Here is a 20,191-nt window from a genome sequence, read left to right on the forward strand (position 1 = left end):
TGGAGAGTCCTTTGTAAACTGTAAAGTCCTATGTCAGTGTGATAAGTTTTAACTTCTGTGATGAGACCTGCGATTTCTAGTCCTGGCGATGTGGGGCAGGGAGTCCAGCCGCACAGTTGTGGCTCCTCCCCAGGTAGGGCCCTCCCAGCTGCTCTCAGGTTGGATTCTGTCTCAACCAGAACTTAGTCATTGGGGATCCCCCAAACTGCCCTTCCCCACCGCTCTTCACACAGACTCACATTGCCTCATTCCTCTTCTTTCCCCTGACAGAACAATCTTTTGGCTTTTAATCAAATCTGCAAATACTGAATTGTCTGCTTTGGTGAGTCCTGGGGATACAGAACAATCTGAGATAAACTCAGTCCTCATGGATTGTAGTCTAGTTAGGGAAGCTACCTATACAAAATCTATATGAAACATAATACCCCCTACATCTGATGTTTTTAAAAAGGTTATAAAATGGGATTTCTTTACAATAACTCTAAATTTTAGAATTTAAGTTATTATTTCCTTAAATGTAAGTTGTTACTTTAGCAGATGTAGGAAGTTTGTGAGGTTGAGAAATTGACTAAGTTGGTCAAAGGTTTTTTTTTTTTTAAATAGTACTTTTTAATTGACAAGGTGTTTTTTCTTTACATTATCTGGTTTGGCTTTTCACAGCAGCCCTAGAAGGAAAGTTCTAGAGATTATTAGAGATTAGGATACTGAGGTTCAAAGAGGGAAGTGGCAGGTCCAAGATCATATAGCTGGAAGATGAGAGAGTCAAGGGATTTGAACTGTCTTTGGACTCCATAGCCATTGCTTTTCCCACAGCATTACAAGTGGAGCCAGGAGGATGCTCATGTAGAATATGCTAAAAGCCAAGTAAGTTATAGACTTTGAGTTGGGAGCAAGTTCAGAGGAGGGAGGAGATTCCTGTGAGCTCAAGGAAGACATTATGGAAGGGTCAGAAATTGAACTCTGGACCTTGAAGAATGGGTAGGGCTTAAGATAAGTGGAGAGAACATGTGTAGGGGGAATTAGCTCTGTTACACTAAGAGAGTGGATACTAAAGATGTGCCCTCCATTCTGGAGGGCAGTGAGGTGGTACAGTGGTAGAACACTGGCCCTGAAGTCAGGAGTACCTGAGTTCAAATCCAGATTCAGACACTTAATAGTTATGTGACTCTGGGCAAGTCACTTTATTCCAATTACTTAAAAAAAAAAAGGAGATTGTGTGTGTGTGTGTGTGTGTGTGTGTGTGTGTGTGTGTGTGTGTGTGTGTGTGTGTAGGAAGGCAGATTTGGCCTTGAATACCAGACTTAGGAATTTATGCTCTACTAAGCAAGGCAATGGGGAGTCAATAAAGTTAAGTTAATGTCCAGTATGTAGTGTGACTCGTTTAGGCTCCAAAATGATCAGATTTTATTATGAGTCAGAGGAAAAATGTCACTTGAAACTGTAGAGTTCCTTTGGATTAATGCTGTCAGCTTCTCTAAGGTTGGTTCTGGGGAAAAAAATTCTATATGTACATTATGTCTTTAGAGGTCTGGGTTTGAATCCTGATTCTGCCATTTGACCTAGTTTCCACAACTCTACAATGGAATTGATACTTCAAGTGATCATCTAACCTCTGCCTAAAGACCTCCAGTGAAAGGAAACCCAGTACCTCTCAGAGGGTGTCCTTAAGCAGAGACTAGACCACTACTTGTCAAGCATGTTATAGAAGGGTTTCCTTTTGGGTGTGGGTTGGACTTGATGACTGCTGAATCTCATATTGTGTGACTAGTGATATCTGTTGAATAAGGGAGTTACGGGGGTGGGGGGAGTTAAAGAGACTGTACAAAAAACATCTTATAAAGTCTAAAGTGCTATATAACTGCCAATCCTTTTTAACTTGGTGGCCCTGACTTCTCATATTTCACCCATTTGGATGACTAAATAATAATTTCCCAATACCCAGTTCAATTTGTCCTCAGTCTTAGGTGAATCAATACTGACCCTGAATATATATATATTAGATTCTTTTATTAGGGCATACCATTGACAGGGAAGAATATCTGCTGATTCCTGCATTGATAGCCAGTCATTTGCATATTAAAGTTTTATTATTTTTTATTGTTATATTATTATCAAATATACTTATTCTCTCTCTCTCTCTCTCTCTCTCTCTCTCTCTCTCTCTCTCAGACTTCCCTTGTAAAAAAAAGAAAATTAGTAAAGTAAAACCAGTGGACAGAGTGTGTATATACCATTTTACTCCTATAATTTGCTGTGCTCCCTACCAAAAGAAGAGTGGTACATTTCCTTTTCTCTTCTCTGGGGCTAATACTGGCTGTTAAAGTTCTACTTTGTTTTGGTGGTTTTTTTGGGGGGGGGAGAAATGTTGATAGAGTCATAGTCATTGTATGAAATAACATTTTTTGTAAATAGTATTTAAATTTTTCCACTTACAGGTAAAGATAGTTTTCAACATTATTTTTCATAAGATTTTGAGTTTCATTTTTTCTCCCTATTTCTCTACCTCCTCTCATCCCCTTTCCCAAGATGGCAAATAATCTGATATGATTATGCATGTGCAATCATGTAAACATATTTCCACATTAGTCATATTGTGAAAGAAGAAATAGACAAAAGGGAAAAGCCACAGAAAACAAAAAACAAGTGAAAATCGTATGCTTCAATCTGCATTCAGACTCCATAGTTCTTTCTATGGATGTGGCTAGCATTTTCCATCATGAGTCTTTTGGAATTGCCTTGAATATTGATGAAAAGAGCTTGAATCATCATTATATTGATGAAAAGAGCTTGAATCACTATATTGATGAAAAGAGCTTGAATCATTATATTGATGAAAAGAGCTAGGTTCTTTTGGTTCTGCTCACTTCACTCAGTATCAGTTTGTGCAAGTCTTTCCAGATTTTTCTGAAAGCCACTTACTCATCATTTCTTATAGCACAATGGTATTCCATTATTCCATGTACTACAACTTGTTCAACTATTCCCTAATTGATGAGCATCTGCTCAATTTCTATGAAACATCTTTTTACAATAATGGAAAGCTAACCTCAAAACCAGGAAGACCTAGGTTCAAGTCTTACTTTTAGCCATGTACTGACTGTAGGATCATGAGCAAGTCATTTAATCTCCTAGTGCCCTGAGGGGATAAGACTATAACCTTATTGGTATAAGTTTTCCTTATCTTGAATAGAATCAAACTTTAAAAAAAATTGTATATATCATTTTCTTAGTTATTTTTACTTCACTCTAGCAGAGAACTTTTTCACTTTGGCTATACTCATTTCTCTGTCACTTGGGTAAGATTTTAGGAGACAAAGAGCATTGTTGCTTGAAGCTCTGAAGTGGGAACTGCCCCTCAGGGTCTGGTGGGCCATGGCTACACATGAGCCACCCAAAACTCAGTTCAAAGTGACTGATCCCAAACCAGTCTAGAGACAAGCAAAATTCAAACTGTATTTAAAAGTAGACAATTCTAGATTACTTCCAAATACATATACAATACCTAAGCTAGACGTTAAACAAAGTGTTGTTGAATGGAAGTCCTCCAGGACCTGCTTTAAAAATTACTTTATTAGCTTCCAAAGATCTATGATTTCAGTGCTACCTTCCCCTTGTGTCTATTGCAGCCTTTCCTGTTGTTTCATCACTTGCCCCTCCAATCTTCTTAGGCTCTCACCAAACTGAATAGCATGTTCTTGGCCTCCTACTTTTTGACCTTTTGACTTTGTCATTCTCCTCTTGTCCTGTAAAGTCACTACTCTCAAGGTTTTTTTTTTTTTTTAAGCTCCCCCTCTCTGGACTTCGAAGTCTTTCCTGGTTCTTCATCCAGGTCACACTTACTAACTGTTAATATTCCCAAGACTCAATGGGCCCTCTTCTCTTCTCCTATGTTATCTCGCTTGGTGATCTTAACCTCCTATGGGTTCAGTTATCATGTCTTTGAAGATGAGCTCTCCCAAATCTCTACCTACAGCCCTAATCTCTCCTGGGATTATTTTGTATCATCAATAACTCTTGAATATCTCAAATTGGTTACTATACAGACATCTCACACTCAACATATCCAAAACAGAACTTATTATTTTTATCCCAAATGTTCCTCTCTGTCTGTTGGAGGCACCACTATACTCCCAATCACTCAGGCTTGAAGCTTTAGTGTTTAGTCCTCACTTTCATTTACCTTACATATCCAACTTATTGCCAAATTTTGTTCTACCTTCACAACTTCTCTTGTATATGTTTTCTTCTCTACATTCACAGCCATATCCTGGTTCAGGCTCTCATCTCCTCATGTCTGTACTGCTAAATAGTTATCTGATTGGTCTTCCTGTCTCAAACTTCTCCCTATTCCAGTTTATTTATCACTAGATATCAAAGAGATCTTTTTAAATTACAGGTTTCATCACATCACCTTCTACTCATTAAACCCTACTGGCTTCCTTTTACTTCCAGAATCAAATAAAAAAGTGTTATTTGACTTTTAACCTTCCCATCTTTCCAATCTTCTTGCACATCACTCCTCTCCATATAGCAACACTGTCCTCTCTACTGTTCTTGAACTGACTCTTCCTCATGCTTACAGTGCTCTCCCTTCTTACCTGTACCTCCAAGGTCCCCTGTCTTTCTTAAGACAGCTCAAAACTTATCTTCTGCAGGAGGCTTTTCTCAGTTCCCCTATTGTTAGTGCCTTCCCTTGGAAGTTACCTTCCATGTACTGTGTGTGTGTGTATCTGTATCTATATCACTAGCTATCATTCTATTTATCATTTATCTGTCCATCCATTCTATTTAGCTATCCTTCCATCCATTTTGTCTATCCAGCTATCCATCTATCTCTCTATCTATCCATCCATTCTGTCTATTCATCTAGTCTATCTAGCTCTCCATCCAGTCTATCTAGCTATCTTTCCATCTATCCACTCATTCTATCTAGCTATCTTTCATCTCTCTCTATCTCTATCTAACATCTGTTTATCTAAAGAGTGAATGTAAATAGTTATTTGCTTATTGTCTTTTCTACCAAGGATATGTTTCTTGAGGGCAGGAGCTGGGTTTTTTTTGGTGGTTGTTGTTGTTGCCTTTCTTTGTTTCTAATGCTTACACAGTGTCTAGCACATAGTAAGCATAGTCTCCATAGTCTAGAACACAGTAATGTAATTTTTCTATCACCATGACTTTACCAAGAAAGGGTTTGTTAAAGAGTATAGAGATAGATATCGATTCAGTTGTCTGTGACTTGTTAGTCTGGATGGTGTTGGAGTGTCCAGTTTAGCAATTTAAGATTATTTCTCTGCTGAGGGATTATAAGGACCTGGGGTTTCAGTCCATTTCCCTGGGACAAAAATCTACATTTTCCTTTGCCTCTCAAATTTAGGGAAAATATAGGGAGGTTAACAGAGGACTCACAGGAAAAGCACTGGGTATCTTGATACAGATGAGTCAGATCAGGGGCAGCTAGGTGATGCAGTGGATAGAGCACCGGCCCTGGAGTCAGAAGGACCTGAGTTCAAATTTGTACTCAGACACTTAATAATTACCTAGCTGTGTGGCCTTGGGTAAATCACTTAATCTCTATTACCTTGCAAAAAAAAAAACCCAGATGAGTCAGATAATAATGTTTCCTCCCTGCTTGGGGATTATGGGTCAGGCCCCTAGAAGTTTGGGAGAGTCACAAAACTCACTGATGGGGATAATGGTTTCAAAGATAAGATGTTGGATGATGATTCAGATCCCAAAAGATCTTGACAGATTGGGAAAAGGAGCAAATCCAGCAAGAAGAAATTTAAGAGAGGAAATAGATAAAATGTTCCAAAAGTCATTGTGCAGTTTTGAACTAAAGTTTGAAACTGCACTAAGCTCTCAGTACACCCAGTATAGTTCTATACTTGGCTTCTGAAAAATCAGCTTCACAGTTACAAAGAGGGGAAGGCATAGCCAGGCAGCAGTGAATGGAACAAAAAAGGCTGGGGGTTTCAGCAAGCTCAGTATGAGTCACCAGGATGGCCACTGAGCAAGCAAATGTCATCTGATGCTCTATAAGCGAGCCCACAGCAGACACAGGCTGAAAGGTGACAGTCCTATTATAGTCCACCTTCGTCAGACAATATCTGGAATAGCGTGTTGGGTCTGCAGCCCCAGGTGTAGGGGAAGAGCTCTGGGTTTGGTTTCAGTTCTGGGCTGTACCGCTTCCCTCAGTTTCCTCCTTTGAACTCAATACAAAGCCCCCAGAGGAGGGTGACCAAGATGGCTGGGGGCCTTTAAGTCATGCCACATGGGGATTAATAGAAGGAAGTGGGAATGTTTAACACAGAGCTGAGAAGAACTTCTGTGGTAGTCGTGGGAGGAGTCCAGAGTGGGTTTGGCTATCCTGAAATATGGATGATGATAATAGAAAGAGAAGTAATAATAACTAGTACTCTCATAATGCTTGAAGACTCTCAGAAGGCTTTACTTACAAGTATTCCCATTGCTCATCCAGCTAGCACTTTGAGCCATACTATTGTTTATTTTATAGAAGAGAGTATTTGAAAAATATGGGAGAAGATTTAGACTTTTGTCATCATAGAATTTAGAACCAGAAGCAACATTAGAGATAATCTAGTCCAAACCATTTTATAGATTGGAAGAAAGACCCATTGAGTGAGAGGGACTCAATCCAGACTTCATGGGAAGCAAAGGCTCATCTAGGTTTTCCATCCAGAACCAGCTCTGTTTCCACTCCACTCCCTTGTTCGGTTTGTCTGCATAAGGCCTAACTAAAAGCAGTGGGTGGAGGTTTCAGAGCAGGCAGATTTCGGTTGCATGTAAAGAAAAACTTGTTAGCATCTAGAGCCATCTAAAAGTAGAAGCTTTGAGAGGGCTGTTTGATCACTTGTTGGGGAGGTTGCTACAGTATAGACTTTTGGGACACCTGACAGAAATTTTTTTTAATTAATTTTTTTTCAATCATCAAAAATCCACTTTGACTCTTATTCTCTTTCTCCGTTCCCCCCCCCCCCCCAAACGGGAAATAAAAGGAAAAACAAAACTTCTGCTTTACACTTTATAAATGTGACTTGTTAATAGCAACAATAAGGAGTCCCAGATTTAAAGTCACAGATCTAAAATGGGGCAGTTAGACCAGATAGCCTTTACAGTCTAACAAGCTCTGAATGCTGATCCTGGTATAAGTTCATTTCCAAGCTTAGCTAGCTTCCCTGTGAAACTTCTCCTGATTGACCATCCCCTACCCCCATTTACCTGGCGTCTATGTATTTGTTTTGTAACTATTCATGTGTTCATATTGTTTTCTCCCCTTTCTGCTCATTTGAGGCACAATTTCATTTTATGACTTTGTCTCTCCAATATCTGGTACATAATAGGAACTTAAATTATTATTAATTATTTATAATATTTTTATTAGTTAGAACTGGTTGCCTTCTTCCCCCCCCCCCCCCCCCCCCAGGGAAATCTTTCTTTCCCAGAGCCTTTCTACATCTGGCACATGGGCTGGTATCCTGGGACTTTGTCTAACTGGCCTTGGGGAGCTTGGCCCGCACCATCCCATGTTGGTGAAATGGGAAAAACTGGGCAGAGAATTCATAGCTTAAGGTTGGTCCTCTCTGCCAGAGTGTCCCACCCTCCACCCTCCCTGGCAATGACCAGAGCAGATAAGCTTCTAGTTTCTTCCCAGAACCAAAGAAGGGTGACCTGATTAGAAAGTAACCCAGGAACATGCATGAACCCCTGCCCCAGAAGGCTGTGGGGGAGCTTATCTTGATGTTGTTTGTTTTTTTAAACCCCATTTGAGGCTAGGTTGGAGTGGTAAATATTGACAGGAATGAACTGCTCTAGAGATAGACCTGTGGTTTGGTACAGGCCCAAGGAAAGCCTTGCCCTCTCTGCCCAGAGGATGCCCAGGGACCACACCTGCTCTTCCCTGCTATAAGCAATGGATGGAAAGCCAGAAGCCACCATCCTGCTGGAGGACAATGGAGGGGCAAGGTGTGTGGTGCATAGTGAGAGTAGGAGAAGTAGAAACTAGGAGGCTGTTTAGGGAAGGGAAGGAGAGACTCTAAACCAAAGTCTGCTTATCCAGGGAACCTGCAGGTATTTTCCATTACTCTTCACACCATAAAGAGATTTTTTATGAACTCTCTACAAGAAATCATAGTTGTCAGAGCTGGAGGGGACCTTGGAGATCATCTATTCTAACTCCTTCCTCTTCAAAGTTCCAGAGAGAGGTGAATACAGGAAAAATTGATAATATCTATGGCACTAGGCTTCCTCTTTGTGATTGCACTGTATCTTCTTGAAATTTTAAGGGAATTGAATTGGAGGGTGTGGAGAGAATAACAGCTGCATTTCAGACTCCTCTAGACTCCTAGTTTCTTCCTTGTGGAGGTCCTGGAAAGGAAGGGAGTTGGGCATGACCAAGAGATAGAGAGATGGAGGCTCTCTGGGTGGGCCAGAGAGGTGAGCTGCAGTGTGATGTTAGACTCCAGAGTCATAGGGCTTGGGTCAAAAACCAACTCTGACCCTTATTTTGTGCTAGCCCAGTCCCTGCTTTCCTCCCTGTAAAAAGAATAGGTTAAGATTAGGTGACCTCTGAGGTCACTTCTAGAATCACTAGTTCCATGATCCTAAGGAAGGATTCCACACAACCTCCAGAGGGGGAAAGGGGGGAACCTCTCCCTTTTCTCTCCTCTAGCTTGGGTTCTTGAGGCTGAAAGACAAACATCATCAAAGGTCACCGCTGCAGAATATAATGCAAGCCTCTGCCTGTTTCTAAAGGGCTTGGGTGTGTTGACATGGTAACCGCAGGAGGAATATCATACTGAGGAAAGTAAACAGACTGAATGCTGTGTTTTACAAAAGGCACCACCAGTGTTAGGAGAGGTATGGAGGCAAGCAAGGGAATTTAAGTGAAGAATCCAAGCTACAGTTCTGTCCATGATCCTTGGGACCCAAGAGCCATTACAGCAAGCTAGAGCCAAAAGTCCTAACTCAGATCAGGGACAGAGAAGCAAATGTGAATAAAATAAAACCTGACTTGAAACTCAGCCATAGAGTTTTATGGCCCAAAGAATGTTTGATCTTTTCCCCCACTTTGAACCATAGTGCCATTACTTTTTTTAGGTTTCTCATAATGCTTTTTAATTTTCAATGTGGACATTATAAATCCCATCTTTATAGAACAGCATTACATCTTTTTCCAAACTACCTTTAATCGATTAGCTCATAGTGAGGATCGTATAGTACCGTATTGCTTGAGCCATCTGGCCCAGCCCCTTTATTTTCCAAATGAGGAAATTGAAGTCTGGAAAGATGAAATGTGACATATCCAAGTTCCCCCAGGTAATAAACTTCAGAGATGAAATTCAAACCCAGGACCTCTGATTGTAGAGCCAGTGCTGTTTACATTGTACCGTGATAGGGGGCAAATGTGGCTTACTGGACAGAGAGTACTCATTTGGGCCTAGAATCTGGGAAAATCTGCATTCAAATTCAACCTTAGATACTCTCTCTACCTCACTTTCCTTAACTGTAAAATGCAGATAATAATACCACTTACCTCCCAGGGTTGTTGAGTATTAATTGAGGTAATATTGTAAAGAGCTTAGCCCAGAATCTGACTCCTAGTGGATATTATAAAATTGTCTATTTCTTCCCCATATCAAAATTAGCTATTCCCTTCCCTACTCGAGGTAGGTAAAGACAAGAATATTTTCCCATAGTATGGCTAGGGAAACCAAGGCAGAAAGGGTACCTTGCCAGAGATATGTAGGACATTGGGGACCTGATGATGTATTTCAGTTCTTTGTATCTCAGAGTACTTGTAGAACACCTGAGCATCTGTAAGAGAATTTCCTCACTTTATTTGCCTGCGCCAATGAAATCACAAGTGAGGAATACCAGCAGCCACAATTTGTTCTATTGAATTGAATTAGAGGCAGAGCTGAGACCAGAGCTCAGGTTTCCCACTATTTGTACTCTCTCTCTCTCTCTCTCTCTCTCTCTCTCTCTCTCTCTCTCTCTCTCTCTCTCTCTCTCTTTCTTAAGATTGAGGAATAAGGTCCAATCCCCACAAGAAAGACCTCAAGCACTAAATACAGACCAAGGACAAAAGATTGGCTATCTCAGCCTCCAATAGTAATCTGAGTTCATCATCCATCTTTTGATCTGGCTTAAACAATATAGCTTAACTTCTCTTTTCCAAAGTATCCCCTTGATTCATTCATGTAACACATTTTTAAGTAATATGTTCCTTGGACCTCTCATCTGCACTTATCTCACACTCCCTTTATAACTACTGTTTAAATTTAAAAAAATTTTTTTTAAACAATTAGGGTTAAGTGACTTGCTTAGGGTCACACAGCTAGTAAGTATCTAAGGTGAATTTAAACTCCAGATCTTTCTGACTCCAGGACCTATACTCTGTCTACTACACCACCTAACTGTCCCAATCATTTTGTATGTCTTCCTCTCTTACCACCCTCTGCCTCATTAGATTGTAACTTCTTAAGAGCAGGGATTGTGTTGTATATAATTTTGCCTTTTTTGTGTAATTGCTATACACACAGTGAGTTACTTAATAGGAATTTACTTAGTCAAAAAACATTAAGTTCAAGGCCTGTCTGTGGTCGATATAGGCCAATACACAGAACCAACCCTCAAGAAGCTACAGGCTGCTTGGGGAGTAGAGGACTGGGCTGTCCTAGAAGAATTAAAATACCCCTGGAAGGGTTGCAGACACAAGAAGTATCAGGAGGCAACACAAGCTTAGTGCTAAACAATTGCTATGGGCAGAAAAAAGAAAGACATCACCTGAGGATAAGTTTGTGGGGGAACTTCACAAAGGAGATGGGGCTTTTGGGGGTATGGGGATAGCTCATGCTTTACAAAAGCCTTTTTGCCTTTTTTCCATTATTATTATCCTCATTTTACAGGTAAGGAAACCAGCTCAGAAAGATGAAGGGACTTGTTTATAGCCATGTGGCTACAGAGGGTCAGAGCTGGGACTCATGGTCCCTTAGGTACTAGTTTTCTTTCCACTAAATGATGCTGCCTCATGAGAACTTCTTTGGGTCCTAGCAGGTTTGACCACAGGAACCACTATCATTCTGTGAATTTAACTGAGGGATTCCCCTCTTCCTTCTTCAGCTTGTAACCTTTTCTTTTTCTTCTTCCCATCTTGATTTGACTCCACAGGCTCACCCCACACTATATTTACCCACAAGCGATTGTCCAGCCCAGTGTGGTGATTCCCACTCCTGTCCAGTCCATCGCGTCCCCCTACATAGACTACACTACAGCGAGCCAGGCCTATACCCAGTATACCACAGCTGCCTATGACCAGTATCCTTATGCCTCCTCTCCTGCCGCTAGTTTCGTGGGATACGGCTACACCGGTGCTGTGCAAGCTCCCCTCGCCGCTGCCAACCCTGCAGCTGCAACCACCACCTTTGTGCAGTATCAGCCTCCCCAGCTGCAGCCTGACCGAATGCAATGAGGAGACCCAAGGAAGGACAGTCTGACCTCTGGAGGAAAAAATAAGATGCGCAAACCAGTGATGCTACAGAACAAAACCAAAACACAAAAAAACCAGCAAAAAACAAAACAAAAAACAATTCACCATAAAATAGACAAAAAAGCCCCAACAAAATACCAGAAAAACTTATTAGGTGCATATGAATACCTAAGCTATTTATATAGTATTAAGGGTAGGCAAAAACCCTTTCAATTCTTTACTATGCTCATGAAAGAAGAGAGAATTCTGTTTTTTTGTGATTTTTTTTTTTAATCAAGACAAGTAACATCTTGATGATGACCTATAAATGATGGAGAAATCTAACTGAAAAACTATTCAATTACTTGCACAATTTCGTGGCCTGCTTCCAACTTCCAACTTCCAACATCTCTCTTCCTTCCCATTACTCCTCTCTTGTCAACTTGTAAGCCTACTCTTTACCATGAGTTTCAAAGAGATACTCGTCCAACCAGCGTAACAATCTTTTCTCCCCATCCCTTCCCCCCTTTCTGGTTGTACAAAAACTTTGTAATAATACTCAGATGCCTTACTGAAAAAAAAAAACTATTTTTTGAATATTTATTGCGATTTTGATCGCATGAGCTGTGAATTGCAGACAGAAGGTTGGTAGTAAGTATCTGCCTCGTTTAATTCTCATTTACTAAATTATTGTATGTAGGTAAGTTTATAAGAAAATGACTGAATCGCTTCAACATGCAAAAGGGAATATTGTCCTTGGAGAAAGTGAAATATTCCTACAGTCAACAATGCACTGTAATATTTTCTTATTTTAATTGTTACACTGTTCAGATCTCAAAATTTAACTATATTTTTTAAATGGGAAAAAAAACGCTACTTGCTCCTCCCTATCACCCCAGGAATACAAAACATATTATATACTTTAGAAACTCTTTTGTAATTGCTGCAACCTATGGAAAGAAAATGAAGACAGTATTTATGTAAAATAAAAGAAGTCTGTAGGATGGGAGCCAGAAGAACCAAGGGAAATGTTGTTAAACCTATCTGAACAAAAGGAAAAAGGACATTTTTTTGCCTGTGGTACGACAGCTGTCTAAATAAAGAAAACAGTCAATATAAGTTAAGTGGATTTTTACCAAGAAAGCAATAAACTGTTTAAGATTGTTCTTCTATGTGATAATTATATATTGTACATTCCCCTCACCCTCCCCAAAAGGGAAAATGCCTATAAGACATAAAACTAAGCTGCTGCTTGTGGAATGGAGTGGGATTTACTTTTACTAAGGGATCAATGGGGAATCCTCAATAGAAGAGCAGAAGGTTTCCTAGGATCTAATATTAGGAGGGCAGTTTCTCCAAGACTAGTTAGTCTAGCTACCCCTCCACCCTCCACCCTGCAGCCACACCACCCATAAGCCCTCAGATGTTAGAGCTGGAAGGGATCTGGAAAGAAAATCTAATCCAATCTTATTTTTCAGAGTAGAAATTGAAATCTTCAACCAAAAGCATTCCCATTCAAGGGGCTACCCCCCATTTCTAGTTTGACCCAGTCTGGCTTGTGAGGCTGAATATCACCTAGAAATTTAGCAGGGTCCCTTGACTGTTTGGACCCCTTTGCCCAGGCCTGTTTGGATTTCGTTGTCCCTTTGAGGCTTGTTTGAGTTTTGGCATTCTTGGTTTCTGTGTTTTAAGAGCTGTTTCTGAAGATGTAGCCAAGTTATATAAATACTTAACACTCTCTACTTTATTCCTCCAACAAAGCAGCCAGGGCTGGGCTACCTGTGGGTGATCCAGCTTTCACAAGCCCCTGGGGACCTGCTGGCTGAATTACATAGTTGTTAGGGAGATTTGAGGACAGTGGAAAGCCCTGTTGCTATTGATATGGCCTACTAAAGGACTCATTTTGCAGCAGGGAGGCCTGGTGGAGGTGCTTTTGGATTTTCATTTAAATCTTGAGTAAAGGAAAGGTCAGATCTCCAGTGACCTGTAATGGGTTGAGTTTTAGTTATTTTAAACATTGCCTTCTTGCATTTGACCAGTAAAAAATCCACAAGCAGAGAGCTTTAACTTGAACTGAATTCCTAAGACGGGTCAGTGTGATGATGAAAACTTGGTGGTTTCAATCTTTTCAAAGCAGCTACTCACAAGGACTGGCACTGTGGTGTCATTAGCTGTTTGAGCTTCCGCAAATCATTTTACTTCTCATCTCCTATGATGAGACTCAAATCCCCACTGTCCCAAAGATGACCACATGTTGTGCTTTCGGGTTGCTGCCAGGCTTCCCCTAGTAATTCCAATCTTTTACGCCCATTCCTCTCATTAGGGACAGCTGGGAGGTAAAGTGGATTGAGTGTTGGACCTGAAATCAGACAAATTGGTCTCAAACACTACCTGGCTATGTGACCCTGGGCATGTCACTTCACCTCTGTTTGCCTCTGATTTCTGATCTGTAAAATGGAAATAATAATTGTCCCTACCTCTCAGGATCATTGTGAGGATCAAATGAGATAATAATTATAAAGTGCTTGACAAGTAGCATCTTCTAAAGAGTCCTAGACCTTGCCCTCAGCTCTGCAGCTTCACCCTAAGAATCACCAGACTTGTCTTTCCCCCCAGTAATGAATTCACATGTTGGCCACTCCAGTTAGAACAGGAGATCTTTGAGAACAGGAATTGTCTTGCTTTTCCATTTATATATTTTCAGTGTTTAGCCACAGGGTTTGACACTTAATGAAGATGCAGTCTATTCTGAGCCTCAGTTTACCCATCTGTGAAATACTTCACATTCTCATAAGGCAGACTCTTTCTATGTCAGTGTTAAGGTGCTATATAGAAACATGAATCAACAAAAAATAGATTGCATTTCAAAATGGTGACTACCTGTCTTCACTTAGCAAACTTGGTTCTAGGAGAATAGATGGTTTCTATGACCTCTAATAAAACCCAGTCTGGTTTGCTGGGACCTAACAAGGCTCTGACAGTGTAGCCTTCCCAACCTGAGGCCACTTGTGCTATATGGTAAGGCAAAGCAGAAAGATTTTAGTTTATTTGAATGCTTTATGGAGAACTTGTAATATGTTTTAATAGCAAGAACAGCAATATTACTATATGATATATAATACATGTAACATCATGTATTATGTAATATTGCATACTAATATATATTATAAAATAAAATTATATAATGTTCAATTCTAATATATTTTTATATTAAAGAATAGAAATGTTATTTTTATTGTATCACACATGTGTTGCATATATTATGTTGCACACATAATTAAATATATATTTTATGTCTATAATAGATATGTTATATGCTAAATAGTTAAGTAGATAATATACATTTGCATACATGATTATTTATAATACACATTTATATATTATATATGCATGTATTTTAAGTGTGCATAATAAGTGTGTTATATATAATATCAAAAATGTGTATTATATACTATTTGCATAGTATCTCTTTCTAAATTACATTTTTTTTCCTCATAACACAATCCCCCTGGAATGTCTTTCTAAACCATTCCATGAAGACCAAGTGCCTGATAGATATACAGTATTATACTGAGGTTTAGATTAGGGGAATCCAGATTTTTTTGATCCAGTAGGGCCCCTGTCTATCTGTGTCAGAGGAAAGGGACAGGGCAAGGAAAGGAACAAGATTTATTAAGCACCTACTGTATGCTAACCTGCAGTACTCCTACTTTAGTGTGTCAAATGCTTTACAAATACTTGATAATGAGGAGGTATGAATTTAATTCTGTAAATAATCTTGTGTAATTTTGATTGATAAATTTGTAAATGTGATTGCTAATAATAATAATAATAGTAGTAACATGTTTTTTACTATTTTAAGGTTTGCAAAGCACCTTAAAAGATTTCATTTTATAATTTACAACAACCCTGGGAGGTAGGTATTATTGTTTCCAATTTCCAGGAGATGAAACAGAGACAGAGACAAGCTATTTTCCTTGCTCCACTATCCTGGTTAAGCTGCCTGTGGTGAAAAGGAAGTTGTCTAAGGAGGCAGAAGGTAGAGAGACAAGGAGGTCTTCCCCTTCCAATATCTAGTTGCCCAAAACTATAATTGGGAGGACCTTTTTTTCTTTTTTCTTTAAATCTCAGGTCTGCTACACTCCAGGAACAGTTGCACTACATTTGGCTCTTCACTGGCTCTACTCTAACTAAAAGATTTTATAGAATTGATGTGGTATGGTCAAAAGAGCCCTAGAGTAGCTGAAGAAGGATCTGGAGTTCAAATTCTGTCTCTAACACTGACAACTGGCCACAGGCAGGTCATGTAAACACTCTGGACCTCAGCCCCCCTATCTTTAAAGGGATGTTTTTCCTAGGTCCTTTCTGACTCTGAATGTCTGGCCAAACACTGTAAATTGAAATGGGTGGAATTCAAGATGGGCTTTAAAGTGAAGGTACAATTCTGAAGTGGAATGTAGGGACAGAAGTTATTCCAGGCAGAGGGAGCAAGAGCGACAATGATAGAAGCAGGAAAACACAGATGGTAAGAGAAGTGGACCAAAGTTTGTGGAAGAGAACAGAGTCAAGAAATAGGGGTGGAGAGGGGTGGTGTTTTGAACTCCAGGTAAAGATATTTGCATTTTGTTCTACAGAAAATAGGGACACATTGATGGTATTTGAACCATAGAGTAACAGAATGAAAAGTATATTCCAGAAAGCTCAATTTAGTGGCTTAGGACTGTAGACCTTTAAAGGATCTTGGAAACCTTCCTATTTAAGCCTTCATTTTACGGATGGGGAAGCTGAGGCTCAGGAATAAATGACTTGCCAAAGTGTCATAGAATTAGACCAGATTTTGTGATCCCAGAGCTGGTACACTTCACTGTATGTCCTTGGCCATGTAGGATATCTGGAGGAGGCCATCATCCTGATCTGTATCTCATTGGATCCACTTTCCCACAGAAGAAAGTGAGACTGGTGACTTTGAACAACTCCCCTCCCCCCCACACACACACTTGAATCCATGGCATGGCATCCCCTCACTGAAGTCATGGTCCTCTCTGAGAACAAAGGACAAACAACAATGATACCTAGAGGAAGGAGAGAGATTAGAGACAAAAATCAGGTAACAAGCCATTGTTAAACCTTAGTTCCTTTCTGTTAACCATCATTTAACTGAGAGATTGTGCTTTTTTCAAGGCAGTTTGTTGGAGAGTGCATGTTGGATCAAAACAAGATGCATGGATAAATTTTTAAAATAAATTAGAGGCCATTTCAACAGTAGGTTCAAGGTTAATAAAGTTGGGATAGTAGCAGTGGGATGGTCAGTAAAAAGTCAGTTTGTCCTTGCATTAGTTTCCTTCTCCATAAAATCAGGAATGTAAGCAAATTATCTGTATGACCTCTTCCAGTACTGATTCTATGTATGTTACTAATGGGAGTCCTTGCAAAGGAAAGATAAATAAGATTTGGTAAAGGACTGAATGTGAGATTTCAGTGTTTTAAGTCGGTTCCCAGGAGAACTAAAATGGAGATGTTGGGAAGAAGACCTTTCAAGCCACTCAGAAACTTGAAGGACTTGCTGAAGATTCTCAGTCAAGTTGAGGGATGGATCTGGTCCAGAACTCAGGTTTCTTGTTCTAAAGGTCAGTCTGTTTCTACCACACATACTCATCCAAATATTTTCACCCAAGCTAAGGATCCACTTCCTCAATGTTTTCTCTCTCAGGGTCTCTGCTTTGCTGTGACCCTGAGAAGACAAGAGCAGGACCCTAAAATGCCTACCTACACTTTAAAGGGAACCTGAACATCTGACCTTTCATAATGCACACCATACAACTGATCCAAGAGGTGGACCTTGTACAAGGCTCTTTTAAGGGCCCTCTGCTGTTGTGTGTTCGACATCACTTATCCCTTTGCCTTTCCCATTTGCTTCTATTTTTATATATGGAAAATTCCTGTTTCTGACATATAGGGAATATCCCAACATGTAACTGACTGAGAGTGGTTTCAGATTTCCAAGGTTTGAATCTAGATGTCAGTCTCTCTATAGCTTTACTTCTCATTACAGAGCCACCTCCTCTCCTCTCCCCATCCCCTTGTGCTTCTAAATTTGAAAACACTGATGGGGTCAACAAGGTTAACCAACAGCTCCTGACCCAGCCATTAAAAAACATTTGCTGTCCTGATAAAGTAGCGGTGATCGAAGGGAGGGGTTTAGGGTGAGACTCATGAGCTCCAGAAACTCTGATGTGACTTATCTTATTAAGACACTTGTGGGGACTGAATATTTCCTCTTGGAAACCTCAGGGTGTGTTACTATTAGCCTAGCAACACTAAGAAGGCATAGAGAAATTATTAGCTCTTGGACTTTAATAGCTTTTAAAAATTCCTATGCAGCAAAAGCAAGATTTCTGTGCTTTAGGGTTCTTGTGAATACCAGACAAGAGTATTCAACGTTTCATTCAGGTCAATTGAAAAAAAATAAAATCAAAACCTTCCATTTGCTTTTAAGTCAAGAGGATATAAAGAGTAACTTTTGGAAGAGTTAATACCTGTCTGCCCATTTGAGGAAAGCATCAATAATGTCTTTTTAGTCAAGTCTTCTTAGACAAGAGAAAATACATTTTGTTTGGCTTTTCAAGCATCAGAAATTTAGTTAAAATAGTCTGTGAGCCTGATCATAGTCTGGGTCATAGTTACTCAGTCCCTGGATCATTGGGGACATCATACAGACCAAGGGAAAAGATACATAGGTTTCAGATCTATGTCCATGCTTAAAAGTTGACCATTTCCATTCATAATGGATGGAAAGACAAAAACAAAGTTGTCTACCAACAAAGTGCTTACATTCCATGAGATCTATTGATGCCATGTCAACTTCTATTTGCTCAACCTGCCCATGAGCAATTGAAAATTTTCCCATGCCAACTTTTTTTTTAGATTTTTTTTTTTGCAAGGCAGTGGGGTCAAGTGGCTTGCCCAAGGCCACACAGCCAAGTAATTATTAAGTGTCTGAGGCCGAATTTGAACTCAGGTACTCCTGACTCCAGGGCTGGTACTCTATCCACTGTGCCACCAAGCCGCCCCCCATGTCAACTTCTAAAGGTAGGTTGGCTTAGTCATTTAATATATCAATCATGTGCCCACCTAGCATAATTTATTTATGGAGTCCCTCTAAAACCCTTCTTTGACAGCTCATGGCCCATTGTGTTGTAGAGATTTCTTTGGTTTTTCAAAGGCCATGCCAGTGAAGTGTTCCCTCTGCCAAGTCTCAAATAAGTGCTAGCCATTCAATAAATATTTATTAAATACCTGCAGTGTGCCAGATACTTTGCTAAATACTGGAAGTACAAATATAAAATAGATTCTAATGAGGAAAGACAGCACTTAAAAGGGGATAGGGAAGAAGGCACCCCAGTTTTGGGACATGATAGAAAAGGAGAAAGGAATAAAACTGGAGAGGTAAGGAAGAGATGACTGGCTTTTGAACCTTCCTTAATTGGAGGTTTGTGGAGGAACTCTAAATTCTGCTCTTCAATCAGAGGCAGAAGAGAGCACTAATGAGATCTAAGTACCAGGACTGATTTAATGACACAGGACCATGAGGTATGTAAATGTATTAAATGTGAATGAAAAGACTCATCACCAGTTTGATCCCAGGATGATCAATTTTTCTGCCCTAGCAACTCACAAAAGCTGACTGCTAAGGAGTGGAGGACTCACTTTTTGTGCTGATAAAGGATGAACACATGAAATCATGAACCTTTGGAAGAGAATCTTACATGGGACCAGCCCTAGGCTTGGTGTTGTGGTGAATACAAAGAAATAAGAGTTTCTATCTCTGAACTCAAGGAAGTCACATTGGGGATAAAATAAATCAAACAACACAATACAGTAGAGTTACCAGGTGGCATATGATTCTGATGCCTAACTGAATGATAGAGATTACAGCATCACAGAATTTCAAAGATGAAGAAACCTCATGACCATTTAGGCCACAGCATTCTTGGTAAGGGAAGACCTCTCATGAAGGGAAACCCACTCCATACTTCCACATTTTGGATAGTTTTACTTCTGAGAAGGTTTTTCAGTTCTGTTTTTGTTACCCCCCCCCCCAAGTAATATGTAGAATTGGAGTTCAGAAAAGGGATTGAGCCATACATGATCTGTAGTGCTTCAGCGAAGGCTTCATAGATGGATTAGGTTTTGAACTGGGCTTTGAAGAGCAGATAGAGGTTGAATTTACCACCAGGTCTGGAGTCAGGAAGACTGGAACTCAAACTCTTACTAGCTGTGTGACCCTGGGCAAGTCACCTAACCCTACTTGCTTGGTTTCCTCATCTGTAAAATGAGTTGAAGAAGGAAATGGCAAACCACTCCAGTATCTTTGCCAAGAAAACCCTCACTCAGGGCCATGAAGAGTCAACCACAACTGAAAACGACTAAACAACAATTCCAAGTTGCAAGAATAAGCAAAATCAATGATGAATGAATGCAAGAAGGAAAAAAAAGAGGAAGAATGAATGGAAGAGTAGAAGAGGAATGAAAAATGTGGAAAGAAAGGTAAAAAGTATGATGGTCAAAACACCTAAAGTAACTCAACCACCCACTTCTCTGCCTAGAATGCATATTTTCAACAATAAACCTTTTTTCTGTTTGTTGCAAGCAGGATGGGCAGAGTGGGTAGAAATGGTAGGCAGAAAACTGGGAAGGTAGATA

The 20,191-nt window shown here is 39.9% G+C and overlaps 1 protein-coding gene across 4 annotated transcripts in view; it reads left to right on the forward strand.

The window, feature by feature from the left end:
- RBM38 (RNA binding motif protein 38) overlaps positions 1-20,191 on the forward strand; it is a 130,213-nt gene that overhangs the window by 17,764 nt on the left and 92,258 nt on the right. Inside the window, exon 5 of one of the 4 annotated variants that reach the window (XR_012473500.1) lies at positions 11,191-11,273. The exons of 2 other annotated variants lie outside the window; for them this stretch is intronic. Coding sequence is in view for 1 of the 2 variants with exons in the window: in XM_074210325.1 (XP_074066426.1) it covers positions 11,191-11,491 (301 nt within the window). In the remaining variant the exon portion in view is untranslated. Of the gene's footprint in view, positions 1-11,190; positions 14,605-20,191 lie in introns of those variants that run through there. One more of the 4 variants, XM_074210325.1, reaches the window with a different exon arrangement.

This window comes from Macrotis lagotis, chromosome 1, assembly GCF_037893015.1.
Source record: "Macrotis lagotis isolate mMagLag1 chromosome 1, bilby.v1.9.chrom.fasta, whole genome shotgun sequence".
NCBI lineage: Eukaryota > Metazoa > Chordata > Mammalia > Peramelemorphia > Peramelidae > Macrotis > Macrotis lagotis.